This window comes from Oncorhynchus mykiss, chromosome 11, assembly GCF_013265735.2.
Source record: "Oncorhynchus mykiss isolate Arlee chromosome 11, USDA_OmykA_1.1, whole genome shotgun sequence".
Classification (NCBI taxonomy): Eukaryota; Metazoa; Chordata; class Actinopteri; order Salmoniformes; family Salmonidae; genus Oncorhynchus; species Oncorhynchus mykiss.
The window spans coordinates 56,873,120-56,896,450 of NC_048575.1; the positions used below are offsets into that span (position 1 = coordinate 56,873,120).

The following is a 23,331-nucleotide window of genomic DNA, read 5'->3' on the forward strand; positions in this document are numbered from 1 at the left end:
CCCTCTGCTGGTCGTACTAGGTTACCGTTTCTGTCCCTCTTTTCCCCAGCTGTTCCTTGTCTTCTCTGACTACCTCATTCACCCCTTTTCCCACCTGTTCCCTTTTTCCCTCTGATTAGGTCCCTATATCTCTCTCTGTTTCTGCTCCTGTCTTTGTCGGATTCTTGTTTGTGTGTCTCATGCCTGAACCAGACTATCATCGTGTTTGCTGCAACCTTGTCCTGTCCTGTCGGAATCTACCTGTCCATCTGAGCCCACGTGTGTTCATCATTAAAGAAACTCTGTTTGTTAATTCGCTTTTGGGTCCTCATTCACGCTCCTGACAGAAGAATCCGACCAAGAATGGACACAGCGACTTCGGATCCTCTCCACTCAGCCGTCGAGATCCAGGGAGCGATGCTAGGCAGACACGAGCAGGAATTGTCTGCTGCTCGACATGCCGTTGAGACCCTGGCCACCCAAGTCTCCAACCTCACAGAACAGGTTCACCATCTCCGCCTCGATCCACCGGCCACTTCCAGGGCTTTCGAATCTCCGGAGCCCAGAATCAATAACCCGCCGTGTTACTCTGGGGAGCCCACTGAATGCCGCTCGTTCCTCACCCAGTGTGATATTGTGTTTTCTCTCCAGCCCAACACTTACGCCAGGAGCACTGCTCGTGTCGCCTACGTCATATCTCTCCTTACTGGACGGGCTGGTGGGTGGGGCACGGCAATCTGGGAGGCAAGGGCTGAGTGTACTAACCAGTATCAGGACTTTAAGGAGGAGATGATACGGGTTTTTGATCGATCTGTTTTTGGGGAGGAGGCTTCCAGGGCCCTGTCTTCCCTATGTCAAGGCAATCGATCCATAACAGACTACTCTATTGAGTTTCGCACTCTTGCTGCCTCCAGTGGCTGGAACGAGCCGGCTTTGCTCGCTCGTCTTCTGGAGGGTCTCCGCGCAGAGGTAAAGGATGAGATTCTCTCCCGGGAGGTTCCTTCCAGCGTGGATTCCTTGATTGAACTCGCTATTCGCATTGAGCGACGGGTTGATCTTCGTCACCGAGCTCGTGGAAAGGAGCTCGCGTTCTCCGTTGCCCCCCTCTCCGCATCACTACCATCTTCCTCTGCCGGCTCGGGAGCTGAGCCTATGCAGCTGGGAGGTATCCGCATCTCGACTAAGGAGAGGGAACGGAGAATCACCAACCGCCTCTGTCTCTATTGCGGTTCTGCTGGTCATTTTGTCACTTCATGTCCAGTAAAAGCCAGAGCTCATCAGTAAGCGGAGGGCTACTGGTGAGCGCTACTACTCCTGTCTCTCCTTCAAGATCCTGCACTACCTTGTCGGTCCATCTACGCTGGACCGGTTCGTCAGCTTCCTGCAGTGCCTTAATAGACTCTGGGGCGGAGGGCTGTTTTATGGACGAGACCTGGGCTCGGGAACATGACATTCCTCTCAGACAGTTAAGGGAGTCCACGGCCTTGTTCGCCCTGGATGGTAGTCCTCTCCCCAGGATTCAGCGTGAGACGCTACCTTTAACCCTCACTGTTTCTGGTAATCATAGCGAAACCATTTATTTTTTAATTTTTCGTTCACCTTTTACACCTGTTGTTTTGGGCCATCCCTGGCTAGTTTGTCATAATCCTTCCATTAATTGGTCTAGTAATTCTATCCTCTCCTGGAACGTCTCTTGTCATGTGAAATGTTTAATGTCTGCTATCCCTCCTGTTTCCTCTGTCTCTTCTTCACAGGAGGAGCCTGGTGATTTGACAGGGGTGCCGGAGGAATATCACGATCTGCGCACGGTGTTCAGTCGGTCCAGGGCCACCTCTCTTCCTCCACACCGGTCGTATGATTGTAGTATTGATCTCCTTCCGGGAACCACTCCCCCCCGGGGTAGACTATACTCTCTGTCGGCTCCCGAACGTAAGGCTCTCGAGGATTATTTGTCTGTAGCTCTTGACGCCGGTACCATAGTCCCCTCCTCCTCTCCCGCCGGAGCGGGGTTTTTTTTTGTCAAGAAGAAGGACGGGTCTCTGCGCCCCTGCATAGATTATCGAGGGCTGAATGACATAACAGTGAAGAATCGTTATCCGCTTCCTCTTATGTCTTCAGCCTTCGAGATCCTGCAGGGAGCCAGGTTTTTCACTAAGTTGGACCTTCGTAACGCTTACCATCTCGTGCGCATCAGGGAGGGGGACGAGTGGAAGACGGCGTTTAACACTCCGTTAGGGCACTTTGAATACCGGGTTCTTCCTTTCGGCCTCGCTAACGCTCCGGCTGTCTTTCAGGCATTAGTCAATGATGTCCTGAGAGACATGCTGAACATCTTTGTTTTCGTTTACCTTGACGATATCCTGATTTTTTCACCGTCACTCCAGATTCATGTTCAGCACGTTCGACGTGTCCTCCAGCGCCTTTTAGAGAATTGTCTTTTTGTGAAGGCTGAGAAGTGCACTTTTCATGCCTCCTCCGTCACATTTCTCGGTTCTGTTATTTCCGCTGAAGGCATTAAGATGGATCCCGCTAAGGTCCAAGCTGTCATTGATTGGCCCGCCCCTAAGTCACGCGTCGAGCTGCAGCGCTTTCTCGGCTTCGCGAACTTCTATCGTCGTTTCATCCGTAATTTCGGTCAGGTGGCAGCTCCTCTCACAGCCCTTACTTCTGTCAAGACGTGCTTTAAGTGGTCCATTTCCGCCCAGGGAGCTTTTGATCTCCTCAAGAATCGTTTTACATCCGCTCCTATCCTTGTTACACCTGACGTCTCTAGACAGTTCGTTGTCGAGGTTGACGCGTCAGAGGTGGGCGTGGGAGCCATTCTTTCTCAGCGCTCCCTCTCTGACGACAAGGTCCACCCATGCGCGTATTTTTCTCATCGCCTGTCGCCGTCGGAACGTAACTATGATGTGGGAAACCGCGAACTGCTCGCCATCCGGTTAGCCCTAGGCGAATGGCGACAGTGGTTGGAGGGGGCGACCGTTCCTTTTGTCGTTTGGACTGACCATAGGAACCTTGAGTACATCCGTTCTGCCAAACGACTTAATGCGCGTCAGGCGCGTTGGGCGCTGTTTTTCGCTCGTTTCGAGTTCGTGATTTCTTATCGTCCGGGCTCTAAGAACACCAAGCCTGATGCTTTATCTCGTCTCTTCAGTTCTTCAGTAGCCTCCACTGACCCCGAGGGGATTCTCCCTGAGGGGCGTGTTGTCGGGTTGACTGTCTGGGGAATTGAGAGGCAGGTAAAGCAAGCGCTCACTCACACTCCGTCGCCGCGCGCTTGTCCTAGGAACCTTCTTTTCGTTCCCGTTCCTACTCGTCTGGCCGTTCTTCAGTGGGCTCACTCTGCCAAGTTAGCCGGCCACCCTGGCGTTCGGGGTACGCTTGCTTCCATTCGCCAGCGTTTTTGGTGGCCCACCCGGGAGCATGACACGCGTCGTTTCGTGGCTGCTTGTTCGGTCTGCGCGCAGACTAAGTCCGGTAACTCCCCTCCTGCCGGCCGTCTCAGGCCGCTTCCCATTCCCTCTCGACCGTGGTCTCACATCGCCTTAGATTTTGTCACCGGACTGCCTTCGTCAGCGGGGAAGACTGTTATTCTTACGGTTGTCGATAGGTTCTCTAAGGCGGCTCATTTCATTCCCCTTGCTAAGCTTCCTTCTGCTAAAGAGACGGCACAAATCATCATCGAGAATGTTTTCAGAATTCATGGCCTTCCGTCAGACGTCGTTTCGGACAGAGGTCCGCAATTCACGTCTCAATTTTGGAGGGAGTTTTGCCGTTTGATTGGGGCTTCCGTCAGTCTCTCTTCCGGCTTTCACCCCCAGTCTAACGGTCAAGCAGAACGGGCCAATCAGACTATTGGTCGCATCTTACGCAGTCTTTCTTTTCGCAACCCTGCGTCTTGGTCAGAACAGCTCCCCTGGGCAGAATACGCCCACAACTCGCTTCCTTCGTCTGCGACCGGGCTATCTCCTTTTCAGAGTAGCCTCGGGTACCAGCCTCCGCTGTTCTCATCTCAGTTCGCCGAGTCCAGCGTCCCCTCCGCTCAGGCTTTTGTCCAACGTTGCGAGCGCACCTGGAAGAGGGTCAGGTCTGCACTTTGCCGTTATAGGACGCAGACTGTGAGGGCTGCTAATAAGCGTAGAACTAAGAGTCCTATATATTGTCGCGGTCAGAGAGTTTGGCTCTCCACTCAGAACCTTCCCCTTAAGACGGCTTCTCGCAAGTTGACCCCGCGGTTCATTGGTCCGTTCCGTATTTCTCGGGTCATTAATCCTGTCGCAGTTCGACTTCTTCTTCCGCGATACCTTCGTCGCGTCCACCCGGTCTTCCATGTCTCCTGTATCAAGCCCGTTCTTCGCGCCCCCGCTCGTCTTCCCCCCCCCCCCCCCCCCCATCCTTGTCGAGGGCGCACCCATCTACAGGGTCCGTAGGATTTTGGACATGCGTCCTCGGGGCCGTGGTCACCAGTACCTCGTAGATTGGGAGGGGTACGGTCCTGAGGAGAGGAGTTGGGTTCCCTCTCGGGACGTGCTGGACCGTGCGCTGATCGAGGATTTCCTCCGTTGCCGCCAGGTTTCCTCCTCGAGTGCGCCAGGAGGCGCTCGGTGAGTGGGGGGGTACTGTCATGTATTGTCATGTTGTGTCTTTCTGTCCTTTCCTTTCACCCTGTCTCCCTCTGCTGGTCGTACTAGGTTACCGTTTCTGTCCCTCTTTTCCCCAGCTGTTCCTTGTCTTCTCTGACTACCTCATTCACCCCTTTTCCCACCTGTTCCCTTTTTCCCTCTGATTAGGTCCCTATATCTCTCTCTGTTTCTGCTCCTGTCTTTGTCGGATTCTTGTTTGTGTGTCTCATGCCTGAACCAGACTATCATCGTGTTTGCTGCAACCTTGTCCTGTCCTGTCGGAATCTACCTGTCCATCTGAGCCCACGTGTGTTCATCATTAAAGAAACTCTGTTTGTTAATTCGCTTTTGGGTCCTCATTCACGCTCCTGACACCTTCCGTGGCCTCCAACTGCTCTTAAACACTAGTAAAACCAAATGCATGCTTTTCAACCGTTCTCTGCCCACACCTGCCCGCCCGACTAGCATCACCACCCTGGATGGTTCCGACCTAGAATATGTGGACAACTATAAATACCTAGGTGTCTGGTTAGACTGTAAACTCTCCTTCCAGACTCATATTAAACTTCTCCAATCCAAAATCAAATCTAGAATCGGCTTTCTATTTCGCAACAAAGCCTCCTTCACTCACGCCACCAAACTTACCCTAGTAAAACTAACTATCCTACCGATCCTCGACTTCGGCGATGTCATCTACAAAATAGCTTCAAATACTCTACTCAGCAAACTGGATGCAGTCTATCACAGTGCCATCCGTTTTGTCAACAAATCACCTTATACCACCCACCACTGAAACCTGTATGCTCTAGTCGGCTGGCCCTCGCTAGATATTTGTCGCCAGACCCACTGGCTCCAGGTCATCTATAAGTCTATGCTAGGTAAAGCTCCGCCTTATCTCAGTTCACTGGTCACAATAACAAACACCCACCAGCAGTATTGCACACGTTCCCGCAGGTATATCTCACTGATCATCCCCAAAGCCAACACCCCATTTGGCCGCCTTTCCTTCCAGTTCTCTGCCGCCAGTGAATGGAGCGAATTGCAAAAATCGCTGAAGTTGGAGACTTTTATTTCCCTCACCAACTTTAAACATCAGCTATCTGAGCAGCTAACCGATCGCTTCCACTTAGTCCATCTGTAAATCGCCCACCCAATCTACCTACTTCACCCCCATACTGTTTTTATGTACTTTTCTGCTCTTTTGCACACCAGTTTCTCTACTTGCACATCATCATCTGCTCATTTATCACTCCAGTGTTAATCTGATGAATTGTAATTATTCGCTCCTATGGCCTATTTTTTGCCTACCTCATGCCTTTTGCACACACTGCATATAGACTTTCTTTTTTTTCTACTGTGTCATTGACTTGTAATTGTGTTATTGGCTTGTTTATTGTTTATTCCATGTGAAACTCCATGTGTTGTTGTCTGTGTCACACTACTTTGCTTTATCTGGGCCAGGTCACCGTTTTAAATGAGAACTTGTTCTCAACTAGTCTACCTGGTTAAATAAAGGTGAAATAAATCAAAAATAAAAAAAAAATCTTCTAACATTACCATGGGTCAAAGAATGGAATATGGCAATTTTCAGAAGGAATCAAACCACTGTATATTTGATTCATCAATATATTTTGTGTGTAAAGGCTCTCCAAACCATTTTTTTAAAATTATTCCGTACTTTCCTAACCCCAAACATTCCAATGCAATTCTGATATGTGACTAATGCAAATATTTTCTGTACTCTGCCAAAGGAATCCATCACCTGCACATTAATCAGGTTGGTGCCTATGGCACAATGAACCAGCGCAGTAGACACTGCTCTCAGGAGGCATCAGTGGCTGTGAAACCTGTAGTGGGTTAAAAGCCAACTGCCTGGAGAGTGGTGACACCTGAGAATCAGTTTTAAACTCCATCCTGGCCATTCCTGTCCTGTCACTCTGAGGACCTGAGTGCTGCCTGTCAATACCACCAAGCAGACACATAACCAGAAATAGACTACTGATATACAACTGGATATGAGAACTGGTATGAAGGAATACATTTAGGATGGTGCTAGATATGTGGAGATACTGTAGATAAATTGGAATGATTGGGTATAGATATCAAAACATCTTGAGAGTTCTCCTGTCCCTGGAATAATCTGCCTTCTGGATCAGCTCTCTGGAGGCTGACATTGATAGAAAGGAATTCTCTGTCTGGGCTGGTGTGAGTGAGTGTGTGTGAGGTGAGAGGGAGGAGAAGTCATACCTTCTGGCTTCTTGTGGATCTGCCTGAACATGCTTCTGTACCAGTCTTTGGGCTTGTTCACGCTCTGGTGTGAGAAAAGAAGGAAACATGACAAAAACACCTTGTTAGACATATGAGAAAAAGCTCTCAGAAGTTTCAGAGTACATGAATGAGGACATTTTGGCTCCAGGTAAATGAACACTACAGATGTTGGATTTTAATTTGACCACTCTTTTGTTGCTGAGAATTTTGCTGTACCGCAGGAAATGCAGATGAGCTTCATGTGTTACATAAATTCAATAATAATTTCTTTTTTAAATGTATTTTTGGATTTATCCTTAATTTAACTAGTCAAGTCAGTTAAGAACACGTTCTTATTTACAATGACGGCCTACCCTGGCAAAACTCGGACAACGCTGGGCCAATTGTGCGCTGCCCTATGGGACTCCCAATCACGGCCGAATGTGATACAGCCTGGATTATATTAACAGTATTGCACTTTTCATGTAGCCTCCTTTTGGACAGCTAATAGCCTAACCATCGATCAAGCACCATTATAGACTAAACGTTTAAATCCTGTTTCTGCAGGATTATTTTACTGCGACAACACTGGTCAAATTAAGATCCTACACCTGTTTGAGTGTACCAAGGAGTATTTATTATCTGCGTGACCAGATTAAGAAAAAGTCTGGGCCCTAGGGCGATATATGGTTATAATATAATATAAATATAACAATAATATATGGTACGTAGCAGATGCTTTTATGTATGGTTATGCAAGCTGCTATCTGTCTGTGTTCATCTTACTGATCTTGAGGCGATGGGCATCCCTGTTTCATCCACTGGGCCGATCCCAGAGAACTTGATGAGCCGCTCCTCCCTTGTAGCAACCCTGCGTGGCAGAGTGGAAGAGCCCCTGGTCTGGACTCCATTAGAAAGACCCCCTGTTACAGAAAGACAGGACAGACCTGTTATCAAAAGCAATTCTAACTGTCCTCATTTTTCAATTACATTTCAGCTGAGTAGCAGTATGAACATTCAAGCCTTCTTCACCACCATTGCCACTGGGTGGCCACAGAGTGCCACTGTGAAATGGAGGTTGTTTTCATTTATGAAGCAATTGTGTGGTTAATACCCTGCGTCATATAATACATTTTAGGGTGATAATAGTATGATTGTGAAGGCTTCATTTGAAACACAGAGTTCTGAGAATCTTTTCGCAGAAGATTGCAGACTGCGACCGCAGCACATATCAGTCATGTCTCCATTGAGAGTATTCCAGAGTGTTCTGTCTTCTCTCCCACCAAAGATCCCATAAGACTTTGCACATTCATGACTTAAACATAAAACTCAAAATGTAATGCTCTATATGATAATTTAAAGAAAACTATAATCCTACCATTTGATTGAGCAGGGCCATAGTATGATCCAAAACGAAGAGGGTCGGTAAGAGGGTCACTCCCATTGACCTCTGAAACCTAAGATGGAAAATCAATTAGTCTGATATAAATATTAACAGTTGGAGAGCATGTGATTGTATATATGAATTTTGTGTAAATAGTATTTTTGTTGTCTCTTGGTGTCTTTACTATATATAACTCTTTATTATTATCCAGGTCGCAATTGTAAATGAGAACTTGTTCCTACCTGGTTAAATAAAGGTGAAATAAAAAATAAAATAAAATAAAATGTATTTAAAAAAAAGTAATATCTTATGTTGTTCTTGTCTATTACTGTTCTGTACTTCGTCGTGTACTTGTACGTTCTATGTGGACCCCAGGAAGAGTAGCTGCTGCATGTGCAGGAGCTAATGGGGATCTTAATAAACTAAACTAAACTGTGGAAATAGTCTGTAGTGCAGGACACATTATCATATATTGGATTAACCAACACAAATGCAGGTCCTCTATCAAGATCCAGTATATTCCAATCCAGTGGCATAACACTGAACCTGTGATACTAGACAATTCCACAGAAAGGAGCCGTTGTCTCTCAATATAACGTGTGATCTACACAGAGTGTGCAAAACATAGGAACCCTACTCTTTCAGACATAGACTGACCAGGTGAATCCAGGTGAAAGCTATGATCCTTATTGATGTCACTTGTTAAATCCAATTCAATCAGTGTGTTAGATGGGGAGGAAGACACGTTAAATGATTTTTAGGCCTTGAGACAATTGAGACATGGATTGTGTGTGTGCCATTTAGAGGGTGAATGGGCAAGACAAAATATTTAAGTGCTGTTGGGCTTTCACACTCAACAGTTTCCTGTGTGTATCAAGAATGGTCCACCACCCAAAGGTCATCCAAAGGTCTTAATTTGATCACCCTGTTTCAGGAGAACTTTCCTGCAATGCAGGACATTTAAAACCTTTAGTGCATTTGAGGTTGAACAAGGCCTCTGAAGTTTGCAATTTCCACTTAGAAATGTCAGACTTGATTTTCCCTTAAGAAAAATGTATCATCCCCTACATAAATGTACATTAATTATAATTCATATAATAATTCACATTTCCTATTGCTGCAGGATTATTTTCCTGCTGTAGCAAATTGGCCCGAATTAAGATTCTACATCTGTACAATAACCATGTGTATCACCTTAACAGTTTTGTTTGCCTTAATGAGCTCCACGGGTGGCAGTCTTGTGGAATGGAAGGGGCTGAGAAGGGGGGTGGGGAGCCCCGGGGAGATGACCACCACCTCCTGGGTCAGGTCTGGAGGGGACAGGTGATGCTGCTGGCTGGAGGGAGGGCCATCGTCAGAGAAGACGATACGAGAGCCGTTCAGATGGTCCAGGATGTCCACACGTTGCTACAGGAGAGAGGCAGTTGAACACTACATCTAAACACAGCCATGTCATTTTGTTAATGCTCTCTCTCTCTCTCTCTCTCTCTCTCTCTCGCGCTCTCTCTCTCTGTGGGAGGTCGGGTGGGCTTGTTAACGACATTGTTTTTATGTGGACATTAATTGACCCTAACAGTGGGGGTCCTGGTGAAAAGGCCTCTCATTTATTTAAAGCAGAGCAGCAGAAGGAAGTGCTGTTCCACCAACTTCATCATCTCCCTTGCAGAGGCTGTAGAAAGGGCCCATTCAGGACCTAGATCAGGGGGCTGAAACAGGAGAGGCCCATTATAAGCCCATTAACCATCCATTCAGCTGGGCCTTGTGTTCTCCAACTAGGGGGAGTGGCCCAGGCCGAGGGGGTCGAAAAGGGGTCGCTGATGTTGACCGCAGTGAAAGTGCACCAGCATTAGTGATTCTCCCAAAGCCCTCCCCTGCTCTCTAAGTTTCCGTGTCAACTGGTCAGCCTCCCTCCTTGCTGCCCAACACTGCCCCTCTTAGCCTACTCCTGCGTGTTTGAGTCCACAAGGGGCATTTCAGCTCTCTCTGTGTGAACTCTGGGGGTCATGGGAAGCTCTTGTGCCTCTCACACAGGATGAAACTGTATCTAGCTATTCCGAGAGATACCATTATGGAGCTAGGACTGGGGCATTTTCATGGAAATTGTAGCCTATAAATACAGTAAATAGCTGTTATTTTCATTCTAACTTATGTGTTGTTGTTTTGCCTTGTTGTATAGCATCTTTAAAAGGCACCTCTCTGTATGCTGTTCATGCCAACTCTGCCAAGGCAGACTTCAAAGATTCTTTTCTCTGACACAGCAAATTCAATTTGTTTTTAATATCTCTATCAAATCTTCAATACTTTGGGTCTGCCTGAATATGTTCTTTCATAGAATTCCGTTCTACTAAGAATCTAGCTCTCTTCATGTGGAGTTAGAGAAAGATATCAGTTTTACTCTCAAATCCTAAATGAAATTTGTGAGCCAAAATGCCTGTACCTGAGACTGCATTTCATTTGTTATGATCCTGGCTGGGGTCTGACGCCAAAGTCTTCGTGTTATGAGCCTGGCTGGTCTATGACACCAAAGTCTTTGTGCAGCCGCCAAAGTATTCACCTGTGATAAACAAAACACACATACTGGTTAGATGGTGAGCAAATAATTGCTATCAAGTCACTCACATGCAGAGAACACCACGGTAGCATATTCTCTTACACAACACCCTAAAAGGAGACAAACAGATTTATGGTCAATTACCTCTTATTCCAGAGACAATTGCATTATGCCTTTTAGTTGGGTCACGTCCAAGTTTTGAAGGCAAATAACCCACACTGGTTGAATCAACGTTGTTGTGAACCAATCTGGAATACACATTGAGTTGACGTCTGTGCCCAGTGGGAAGGGACTGACCAAAGAGCTCAGGAGCTGCCTGCACTGATAAAAGTCACTTACAATGCAACAAACTGTGCTTCTTCAGTTATTGGATAATTTTTTATAAATGCCGAACATCACTCCCAGAGATCTGAACTTTGATGCAATTCCCGGCAGAAGAGCAGGCAGGCATTCAAGACTGAATTGTGTGTTCTCTAAAGACGAGTGAACGCATTCCAGATCAAAATAGCATTACTGTCTAGAAAACGTTGCACGTCTATATTACATGTTAATGTGTAACGTCCTTTGTTGGGTCTCTGTGGGGTTGATTGATTCATCCTATGCCACAGACCATTCTTTTCAATGGAACATTTAACATTTAATCTCTGAGTCATTAGTCTGTCTGCCAAACAACCTTTTCATCCATAAATCAAAACTAAGTCATGAGTTGAGTTGACTGGGGTTCTATTAACCCACTGTCAAGGCATTCTGAAAGGAGAACGTTTGTTATCCTCCTATCCCTGTTACCACAGCAGAGGCCATTCAAAACATGAGTCACAACTCTCCCTAAACTCTTCCATGACATACAGTGAAAGAGAGCTGTGGGAATGGCCACCGTGGCGAGAGTGAGCCATGTCAGGCTGAAGTCAGGTCCTAATCACCAGCACCTTGGAAAATCAGATTAGCTGTTACTACATCAAAGGCCTTTGGGGACTCAAAGGGAGGTCATTTCCTCTCCTCTACAGTGGCTCCAAAAACCCATAATAACAGGGTTGGCATGGAAACGCAAGACCTGAAAAGATCTACAACTGCTACCATGGGACTTGAGAATTGATACGTGATTATTAAGACTTTCCATTTGAGATCAACTTTCTCCGACTTGTGCCTTGGCCAGGCGAGGCTGAGAGCTGTCCCAGAGTATTTGGGTTGATGGGTTTTCCATGTGGCCCGCAACTTTACGGACTGTAATCATTATGGTCAGTGCTTAGAGACAGATATATGCACTCTGTCTGTGTACAGTGCAACAACAACAAGACAAAATGTAGCAAAGAGATCCAATCAGTGTTTCTGGTTCCGGACAATGATGTCACTCTTTCTGACTCATCACCTCCGAATAAATCAGGTTACGTAAGAGGGAAAATATGGGAAACGGGGGATCATTGTCTACAATAATACCATTACAACTCAGATACAACACAGATGTTAAGACTGCACTAAAAGTAATCATGTTTATGTGAGGGACACTTTAACAGTATATCACACTTGCCAACAGTGTTAATCAGTTAGGCTTTCTGGTTGTTTTCACTGTGGTATTCACACTTCCAATGGCCTTTAGGGCAGGCAGCATTATAGATGTTTGACATCATGTTGGTTTCTCTTGATTCTGTGGCCATTACAACCCTCAGGTCTGGCTGTATGTGGTGCTCTTTGGGCTGACATTCACTCTGAGATCCCATCTCACTAATGGATAACTAGACGTGTAATTCATTGGCATTTTGGACAAATAATATTTCCACATAGGAGGACTGTTCAATCTAATACTCCAAAAGGGCAAACAATTGAGCTCCTTTTTGTTCCTAACACTGCTGCCATTCATGTCTCAACGTCAATCACTGCAGCAATAGGGCTGTCTGTTATTTCTTCTTTTCATGTATAAATATTATAAATTGTGTTATTACTGGAGAGACATATCTAATCATGATACATGAAGAGGGGGGATCAACATGCATTGACTGTTTTGTTACAGACTTTGTAAGAAAACAGCTGCAGACAAATGTCCTCTCAGTTCACAACAGAACACCGTTACAATATCTGCTCTGAGGGCGGGATTCAGTGAAACAGCCACTGTGGCACACCCACCCACACTGCATAGACATACATAACTTATGCACTGCAAAAATGAATGTGTTTATTAGAATAGTATCCTTTAACATTTTCTGATTCACCAAATTACTTCAAATGCACTTCCAATTATGGCAGTAACAATATCACTTCCTTACTGCAGGTTTGAAAGAATTCCAGCCTAGGTACTTTTAGTATCTTTGGCATCACAACAAAAACAACTTTAAGATCCAATGCAGTGTTTTTTTTATCTCAATCTCAAATCATAAGTACCGTATTGCGATTGTTTTCAAATTAAAATGGTCAAAAATAAATAAAAATAGCTTCTTAGCTAAGAGCAATTTCTCAAGCAATAACTTTAACTTGTGATGTCACCAGGCAGACCAAAACTCCATCCCAAAACAGGCTGAAATTTCAGGCAGTCTTTTCAAACAACAATTTTCACAATTTTGCAGTATTACCCCAGCCTCATAGTGTTGAAATATATATAAAACACAGGAATATCATGTTTTTGACTGCGCTGGGCCTTTGAAATATAAAATCATAGGTAGAAGTATCTCCATCAGTATGCGTTAGAAGCACACAAAAAATGCTTCTCCTTTTGTCTGTGCATTTGGCCTCCACCATTCTCCTTACCTAAATGAGTCTGGATGGAGGATGGAGGTCTAACTCTATCAGCCAGAGCTACGCATATTACCACTCATAGAGCACCAAACATGATCCAGCCTAATAAGGCAAAATCAGCTGTGATATCTGGCAACAAATCCTGCTCCAGAACCTTGCTTCTCCCTGGGATATGTTTACTTTGAACTCCCCACACATTCTTATCTGATTAGTAACGTTCAAATACCATGACTATCTCTTTCACATGGAGCAGATTCCTCCAACAGCATTAAACAAAGTCAGATACAATTCTGCTATATGCAATATACTGTATATATGAATAAAAAACACCTGCAAAGCTCATAATGTCTGGTATACCATATAGGGTTGAAAATCCAAGATCAGGGCTGGTTTACTACTAGTGAGGAATGTCAGAGTCTGTCAACTTGACTTTGATGTCCAAGATGTTTCTTGTACTCTGGATGCCATGATTAAGTCACACAGGTATAATTTGGAATGCTCTAGTAATTTTGAACATTTCTCACACATGCAATATCTTATGTCAGATTGCTAGAGCTGCAGTGTGCCTTGTGTAATGCCCTCACCATGTCTTCCAGCATCTGCCTTGTGGCCTTATGGGGCAACAACCAGGCTGCTTTGGGACAAGGAAAGAGGATAGATAATTGAAGAAATATGACAATAGGAGACAGGGAGGATGTCTGTGTGGTAATCCCTCTCACATGGCCTCACACATCTCTGCTCAACAGAACTCATTTCGTCCCTTTGAACTTTGCCAGATGCTTTTCAATAGACTCACATTTCAAGAGAATCGGGTTGTCAATAAATGTGACTTTACCTTTAATACATAAGCAGTTGCCTTCCATTTAATGAGATAATGGTTCACAAACTCAGATGTTAGATACAGATACAGAGATCAGTAGAGACCAGTAGACTAATTAGATTGAGACAACAGACTTTGCAGAGAGAGGAAGTAGGAGGTGGTGTTAGTAACAGTAACAGTGCACTATGATGCAGTGAGACAGAAAAGTGTTAGTCAGCATGGGGTCACTGAACTTCACCACTCCCTGCTGCTGATTCCCAGGAAATCTATGGGACGTTTCCCTCACGGCCCAGAATAGCAACCGTGTAACTGAGTAGAATGGAGACGTACAGTTACATAGGTCAAGGAACCGACTCGATAACTAACAGCAAAGCTGCTGTATGACTATATCAGTGAAGTAGGGTCATGGTAGACAGGGTCAGGGTAGGCAGGGTCAGGGTAGGCAGGGTCGGGGTAGGCAGGGTCAGGGTAGGCAGGGTAGGGGTAGGCAGGGTCAGGGTAGGCAGGGTCAGGGTAGGCAGGGTCGGGGTAGGCAGGGTCAGGGTAGGCAGGGTCAGGGTAGGCAGGGTCAGGGTAGGCAGGGTCGGGGTAGGCAGGGTCAGGGTAGGCAGGGTCAGGGTAGGCAGGGTCAAGGTAGGCAGGGTCAGGGTAGGCAGGGTCAGGGTAGGCAGGGTCAGGGTAGGCAGGGTAGGGGTAGGCAGGGTCAGGGTAGGCAGGGTCGGGGTAGGCAGGGTCGGGGTAGGCAGGGTCGGGGTAGGCAGGGTCAGGGTAGGCAGGGTCAGGGTACGCAGGGTCAGGGTAGGCAGGGTCAGCAATGCTGTGATAATCAAATAAAAAAGCTGTTATGAAAAGCCAAATAGAAAATACAGTATAATTGTATATTTTTAATCATTCTTTTTTGTTATCTAATGTTTTCCCCCAATGATTCTGGTGGTTTTTAGGCTCAAAATAAAAAAATATGCTAAGAATGCTACAAAACCATAGGAAAGGTGTCAAGGTATGCATGCTTTCCATTCAAATCCATTCAAATTGTTGACGGGCGTGGTCGTTCCTGACTAATTTGGTGCTTGCATCCCTTGAACTGAACAAAGGTAGCGAGCAAGTAAAAACAGTCTGACGAATGGACACTGTACTGCACCTTCTAGGCAGAGTTCTTTTGCCCATATTAATCTTTCATTTTTATTGGCCAGTCTGAGAAATGGCTTTTTCTTTGCAACTCTGCCTAGAAGGCCAGCATCCCAGAGTTGCCTGTTCACTAGTGCCCACAAAGCTAAGGACCCTGGGACTAAACACCTCCCTCTGCAACTGGATCCTGGACTTCCTGACGGGCCAGCCCCCAGGTGGTAAGGGTAGGCAACGACACATCTGCCACCCTAATCCTCAACAGGGGGGCCCCTCAGGGGTGTGTGCTTAGTCCTTTCCTGTACTCCCTGTTCACCCACGACTGTACTCCCTGTTTACACTGCTGTTACTCAAAATCAAATCAAATCAAATCAAATTTTATTTGTCACATACACATGGTTAGCAGATGTTAATGCGAGTGTAGCGAAATGCTTGTGCTTCTAGTTCCGACAATGCAGTAATAACCAACAAGTAATCTAACTAACAATTCCAAAACTACTGTCTTGTACACAGTGTAAGGGGATAAAGAATATGTACATAAGGATATATGAATGAGTGATGGTACAGAGCAGCATAGGCAAGATACAGTAGATGGTATCGAGTACAGTATATACATATGAGATGAGTATGTAAACAAAGTGGCATAGTTAAAATGGCTAGTGATACATGTATTACATAAGGATACAGTCGATGATATAGAGTACAGTATATACGTATGCATATGAGATGAATAATGTAGGGTAAGTAACATTATATAAGGTAGCATTGTTTAAAGTGGCTAGTGATATATTTACATCATTTCCCATCAATTCCCATTATTAAAGTGGCTGGAGTTGAGTCAGTGTCAGTGTGTTGGCAGCAGCCACTCAATGTTAGTGGTGGCTGTTTAACAGTCTGATGGCCTTGAGATAGAAGTTGTTTTTCAGTCTCTCGGTCCCAGCTTTGATGCACCTGTACTGACCTCGCCTTCTGGATGATAGCGGGGTGAACAGGCAGTGGCTCGGGTGGTTGATGTCCTTGATGATCTTTATGGCCTTCCTGTGACATCGGGTGGTGTAGGTGTCCTGGAGGGCAGGTAGTTTGCCCCCGGTGATGCGTTGTGCAGACCTCACCACCCTCTGGAGAGCCTTACGGTTGAGGGCGGAGCAGTTGCCGTACCAGGCGGTGATACAGCCCGCCAGGATGCTCTCGATTGTGCATCTGTAGAAGTTTGTGAGTGCTTTTGCTGACAAGCCGAATTTCTTCAGCCTCCTGAGGTTGAAGAGGCGCTGCTGCGCCTTCTTCACAATGCTGTCTGTGTGTGTGGACCAATTCAGTTTGTCTGTGATGTGTATGCCGAGGAACTTAAAACTTGCTACCCTCTCCACTACTGTTCCATCGATGTGGATAGGGGGGTGTTCCCTCTGCTGTTTCCTGAAGTCCACAATCATCTCCTTAGTTTTGTTGACGTTGAGTGTGAGGTTATTTTCCTGACACCACACTCCGAGGGCCCTCACCTCCTCCCTGTAGGCCGTCTCGTCGTTGTTGGTAATCAAGCCTACCACTGTCGTGTCGTCCGCAAACTTGATGATTGAGTTGGAGGCGTGCGTGGCCACGCAGTCGTGGGTGAACAGGGAGTACAGGAGAGGGCTCAGAATGCACCCTTGTGGGGCCCCAGTGTTGAGGATCAGCGGGGAGGAGATGTTGTTGCCTACCCTCACCACCTGGGGGCGGCCCGTCAGGAAGTCCAGTACCCAGTTGCACAGGGCGGGGTCGAGACCCAGGGTCTCGAGCTTGATGACGAGCTTGGAGGGTACTATGGTGTTGAATGCCGAGCTGTAGTCAATGAACAGCATTCTCACATAGGTATTCCTCTTGTCCAGATGGGTTAGGGCGGTGTGCAGTGTGGTTGAGATTGCATCGTCTGTGGACCTATTTGGGCGGTAAGCAAATTGGAGTGGGTCTAGGGTGTCAGGTAGGGTGGAGGTGATATGGTCCTTGACTAGTCTCTCAAAGCACTTCATGATGACGGAAGTGAGTGCTACGGGGCGGTAGTCGTTTAGCTCAGTTACCTTAGCTTTCTTGGGAACAGGAACAATGGTGGCCCTCTTGAAGCATGTGGGAACAGCAGACTGGTACTCGCTGTTTACTATCTATGCATAGTCACTTTGCCCCTACCACCATGTACAAATGACCTCGACTAACCTTTACCCCCGCACATTGGTTCGGTACCTGTACCCCTGAATATAGCCTCATTACTGTTATTTTTTGTGTTGCATTTTTTTTAAATTTAATTTTATACTTTAGTTTATTTAGTAAATATTTTCTTAACTCTATTTTCTTAGAACTGCATTGTTGGTTAAGGGCTTTTAAGTAAGCATTTCACGGTAAGGTCTACACTTGTTGTATTCAGCGCACATGACAAATGAAATTTGACAACATCCTATGATGCATTTGATTAATCAAGCTTAAATTCTGTTTTGATGAGACACTTATTTGATGTTTTGAATAGCATTTTTCAGTCATTTTGATTGTTGGACATTTCATTAGAATCTTATTATGTATGTGTGTGTAATAATATTTCACATAATAATAATATTATTATTATTATTGTGTGTGTGTGTGTGTGTGTGTGTGTGTGTGTGTGTGTGTGTGTGTGTGTGTGTGTGTGTGTGTGTGTGTGTGTGTGTGTTTGCAGTGCATTGGAAGTATGTAAATCTATTGTGAAAGGCTATGGAGTTTGTGTTGTAAATTACACTGATTACATGTGTCCATATATTGTTTTTTTAGTGACACCTATTAGTTGTTTGGTTGTAACTGTGGATGCTACATCGGTCTATGGCTGAGCTGAGTTAAGCAGTGTTTCATTTCGTCGGATGATATAAAATATGATGCCATCGTAGACTATCGCTTGTGTACAATATCTTTGCTACATTGGTATTTACATTTGGTGAAAATTGTTTGTCAATCTCAGTTAATAGCCTATGTCACTCTGGTTGTTGGAGCGATCTGTCGTATGGTTCATCAAGGTTTATTTGTGAGTAAATCTGTCTTTGATAATAGCTAGTGCAGCGTTTCCCAAGCTCAGTTCTCGGGACCTCAAAGGGTACATATTATGACTTTTGCCCTAACACTACACGGCTGATTCAAATGATCAAAGCTTGATGATTAGTTGATTGTTTGAATCAGCTGTGTAGTGCTAGGGCAAAAACCAAACTATATTAGCTTTCATCGTAGCCAATAACGTATAGGGACATTTTTCATATATTTGCTTTAATCTTCAATCCCATAAATACCTTTTATTACAAGAAGGTGTTTCACAACAGGATTTCTCTAAGCACCAGTATTTTTTTATGGTCAAATGTTGCAATAGGATGATCTCATGAAAAATGAGTTGGCACTCTGTTTCTCTGTCACCCAGATTTCTCCTCTGCTCCTTTCCTCCTCTGCTCCTCTCCTCTTCTTCTCTGCTGTAGGAGGCCACTGGGTAAAAACTGGTTGAATCAACTTTGTTTCCACATAATTTCAACAACAGCTTTCAATATGATGACATTGAATCAATGTGAAAAACTGATTGGATTTGGAAAAAGTCATCAGTGTAAAGGTGGTGCAAGCTCCCGAGTGGTGCAGTGTTATAAGGCACTGTATCGCAGTGCTAGAGGCGTCACTACAGACCCGTGTTCGATTCCAGGCTGTATCGCAACTGGCCGTGATCGGGAGTCCCATAGGGCGGTGTACAATTGGCCCAGCGTTGTCCGAGTTAGGTGAGGGTTTGGCTGCGGGGGCTTTACATGTCATTGTAAATAAGAATTTATTCTTAACTGACTTGCCTAGTGAAATAAAAAGGCAATGTTATTTTTTTTCCCCCAAATATTAACCTACATCCATGGTGAAATGTATTGTTGAGTTCACATTGAATTCATGTCAGTTGACAACTCAACCAAATGTAACGTTGATGTTGAAATGACATCTGTGCTCAGTGGGGGTTTTCCTGTGACTCGGCCCAGCTCTGACCTCTTCCACATCACCTCCACCAACTCCTCATCCATTGCATTGTTCTCCCAGGGAGTATGGTTGTCAGGACAGCGACAAAATACACCTCATGAGTTGTTGTTTTGGTTGTCGCGGTGGCGACCCCTGAACTTCTGCTACCAACTGTATCACCACAACAGGCAGCCTGCCAGAGCCCCAGCAGGGTAGAGGGAGAGTTTACAGTCAGTTGGAATAACAATAGAAAAACTTGTCTTCATGCCAAACATCATGGAAACATTTTTCGGCTTGAAAGAGAATGAACGAAACTCAACAATTGAATTGAAGCATTGATTCACACAATTTAGACATTTTTCATGTTATTTGACATAAACCAAAAAGTGCAGTTCACGGTAGTATCATATAGGGCTGGGAATTGCCAGGGACCTCAAAATACAATATTATCACGATACTTAGGTGCTGATACGATATGTAGTGCAATTCTCACAATTCCATATGTATTGTGATTCGATACTGCAATTTGATGTTCTGAAGAGAGCGCATGAGGGTAAAGAGAGAGTATGAGAGAAAAGAGAGAGTATGAGAGAGATGAGAGAGCATGAGAAAATTAGTTTTGATCAGTCATGGAAATAAAAGTGCTGAAAACATGTTGGCTCACTATTTAAAAGAAGATAGAGAACAAGCTATAAGCAAATACAGGAGTTTGTTGTAGGTACATCTGACTAGCCAGATTTAACACTATCTAGCAAAACATTTTTATAATATCGCAATATATCAATTTTTCCCCCATCACTAGTATCATAGCTTGAGTATAGTGAAATTGTTGTGCAAAGTCACTTTATGGATAACTCGATTTGACACCTAAAAAAGTCCCTGCAACTAATCAAACTAGCGACATCCTCTCTATTCATTGTATTTCTATGACTGACCACCTCCATTGGCCTCTGTGTGAGGGGCTGTGTTTGGCAGAAGGAGCAGGTTAATCATTGACTCCATAATGTTGTTCCCAGCCATGAGAACGGATCTAAGTCCTGCTCAGAGTTAGACTAATAAATACAGACCAAAACACCGACATGTCTGCTTAAAGTGGTCAGTTTGTTTGTTTGTGTGTTCCTGTAGTGTAGTGCAATACAGGTCCTGAAAACATCTTGGTTTTCTTTAATATCAGACAGCATAAACATCCCTTCATCTGCATGTATGGGGCGGCAGGGTAGCCTAGTGGTTAGAGCGTTGAACTAGTAACCGGAAGGTTGTGAGTTCAAACCCCCGAGCTGACAAGGTACAAATCTGTCGTTCTTCCCCTGAACAGGCAGTTAACCCACTGTTCCCAGGCCGTCATTGAAAATAAGAATTTGTTCTTAACTGACTTGCCTGGTTAAATAAAGGTAAAATAAAATAAAATGTATCCTTTCATGGAAATATATATATATATTAATTTTTAAACATTTGGGCAAAAACTGATTGAATCAACTATGCTTCCACTTCATTTCAACCCCAAAACTCTATGTGATGACATTGAATCAAAGTGGAAAACTGATTGGATTTTCAACCAATCATCATCGTAAGGGCATTTTGTCTTTTTTTCACCCAACTTTTAACCTAAATCCAATAACATGAAATGGTTTGTTGATTTCACAATGAATTCCAGTTAGTTGAAAACTCAATCAAATGTAAATCAAAACTGAGGTCTGTGCCCAGTGGGCCATGTCTGGTCTCGCACAACTACTCTCCGGATGAGTAGGAGGCAGGTAATGCCTTATCAAATAATCTCACACAATGTAGTAAATTCCAGGGGATAAGTTTCGTACGAAAGCAATAAACCTGAAAAGACCGTCAATATCTTTTTGCTTGAACAGGATGTAAGATCATCACAAATCCTTTTCAAAGACCTGAGGGGTGACTCATCATCAGGTTGTTATTATAAAGATGTTCTCTAAAGTATCCTACAAGGTTAATCACACACTCCTGCCTTGTCTCCAGACTGCAACTTGGCCCATGTGAACACACAGCCGTAGACCATACAAGGACCTGGACCAGGCCTGTTTATGACACGCGTTTATTGAGCGATACACACATTTATCAGAAGGAAACTATTCTGCCTCCTTGTATGGTGATCCCTCCCCTCAGCCTGCAGCTTGGGGGAGACATGGCTTCAGTGTTACTTGTCAATGGAGATACTACATGTTCCCTGCTAGATTAGATGCTCTTCATCAGACATACCATAGCCTCACTTTGAGGGGGCCGCTAATAATATGACGGCTGAACCAGAGAGTGTTTGGAGTTTTCAGAGAGGTTACTGTACTCACATTAGGGCTCATGCAGTGTTATGAAAGGTAGTTCAGCCTTTACACTCCTTGTTTTTGTAATTATGATTGATATGATTATTTTTTTTCAGTGAGTATAGGCTGTGGTGATGGAGCAAGAGAGATCTCAGAAGAGCTCAAAGAGGATCAGTGCAGTGTGTAGAAATCCTCCTGACATCCATAATAACCCCCAAGGTAAAGGGAGAACATGTCTGGAGCCAGTGGGCCCTGTGTTAGGGGCAGTGTCCCAGGGAAGTGTCCCTGACAGGGATGTTTATTTCCACATGTCACATCATGGGAATCACACCTCTATACAGAGTTAATAAGAAAGCCCCCATGATTACAGTACAGTATTTCCAAACCCGTGGGCAGAGCAGTGAGTAAGGACCATAATAACACAGCCCCCTCCTCTCATGCCCACCCTCTGTGTTCCTGTAATGTGACAGGGGGTGCCTCAGAGCTGCCCTCTCCTCTCCTCCACTCAATCATCCACATGCCACAACTCAGACTGCTACTCTAGGACAGTTCCTAAATCACAGCATTGACGTCATCACTGAGGGTAGCAGAATAAATCAGCCTCTTTTGTCAGAATGAGACAGCCTTAACGTAAGTATATTTATATTGTACAGGGTCTCGCTGTATGGCCATCCTCTCAGTTTACTGAGAGTCTCTAAAAGAAACCACGGACAAATTCCTGGGAAAGTCTACCTCACCAATCCTGTGAAGCAAGTAAGCAAGGAGCAGACAGGCCGACGGGCAGGCGAATCAACTCTTCAATAAAAACAGAGCAAAGCACAACCTAGCACAACCACGTGATTACATAGTTACATAGTTAGTGCAAAATATCTGTCTGGCTATATATCTGACAAGTGTATCTCATGCTATGTCATCCTACAGTCCTGCCTCATCATAGGAAAAATGTAGGCTACTCACCTCTGATGCAGAATCCCAGGGAACAACACACCTCTCAAAGTCCTGTCTGCTCCGTGGTGCATGTAAGCCCAATATGTTGTGGGCAGTCACTCTCTACTCTCGCTCTCTCTTTCCCGCCCGCCCTCCCTCCCTCTCTCTCTCTCTCTCTCTCTGGACTTGCTCCGCCTGTGAAGGACTTCCCGGTTGACAGGCATAGCCATGGCAACCCCTGGGCCGTGTTCAAAAGGCACCCTCCTCTTTGCTTGTCAGTGTGGGGCTCCTTCAATGAAGAGGGCCCATTGTTGTGATGAGGTGATATTTCACAGCGCAGGGTTAACCAAAGGGGAATGCAAATAGTTCATCACCTCCACCTCTCCAACACCCCACCCTATCACACACCTCTCTCTCTGTCGATTTCTCTCCCATGACTCCCTCTCTTTTGTGCTGCTGTTTGTTTGTGTCTGTTCTGCGGGCATATACAGGCCAGGTCTCTGTCCAGTCAAAGGGATGGGAGTAGAGAGGAGGGGAGGGGAGAGAAAGAGCTCTCTCAGTCCAGGGGGGTTCTCTGATGATCCTCTGGCATCATTAGTCTTTTGGGGGGTCCACCCCATGTATCCTACTGACACTGGAGCCACCACTAGACCCTAGACAAACAGACAAAGCTGGTCTCTCTCACATCCCCTGCCCTTCCACACATC

General features: G+C 45.2%; 1 protein-coding gene across 6 annotated transcripts in view; it reads right to left on the minus strand.

Moving 5' to 3' along the window:
• Positions 1 to 23,331, minus strand: part of sorbs3 (sorbin and SH3 domain containing 3) — a 45,221-nt gene that overhangs the window by 14,241 nt on the left and 7,649 nt on the right. For 3 of the 6 annotated variants that reach the window (XM_021621536.2, XM_021621535.2, XM_021621531.2), the window contains exons 1-6: positions 22,655 to 22,761; positions 10,670 to 10,786; positions 9,427 to 9,639; positions 8,227 to 8,305; positions 7,635 to 7,771; positions 6,849 to 6,912 (exon numbers count right to left, since the gene is read on the minus strand). In XM_021621536.2, the coding sequence (XP_021477211.2) occupies positions 6,849 to 6,912; positions 7,635 to 7,771; positions 8,227 to 8,305; positions 9,427 to 9,639; positions 10,670 to 10,681 (505 nt within the window). In that variant the 5' untranslated portion in view covers positions 10,682 to 10,786; positions 22,655 to 22,761. Of the gene's footprint in view, positions 1 to 6,848; positions 6,913 to 7,634; positions 7,772 to 8,226; positions 8,306 to 9,426; positions 9,640 to 10,669; positions 10,787 to 22,654; positions 22,762 to 23,331 lie in introns of those variants that run through there. The other 3 variants (XM_021621532.2, XM_021621533.2, XM_021621534.2) reach the window with 2 other exon arrangements.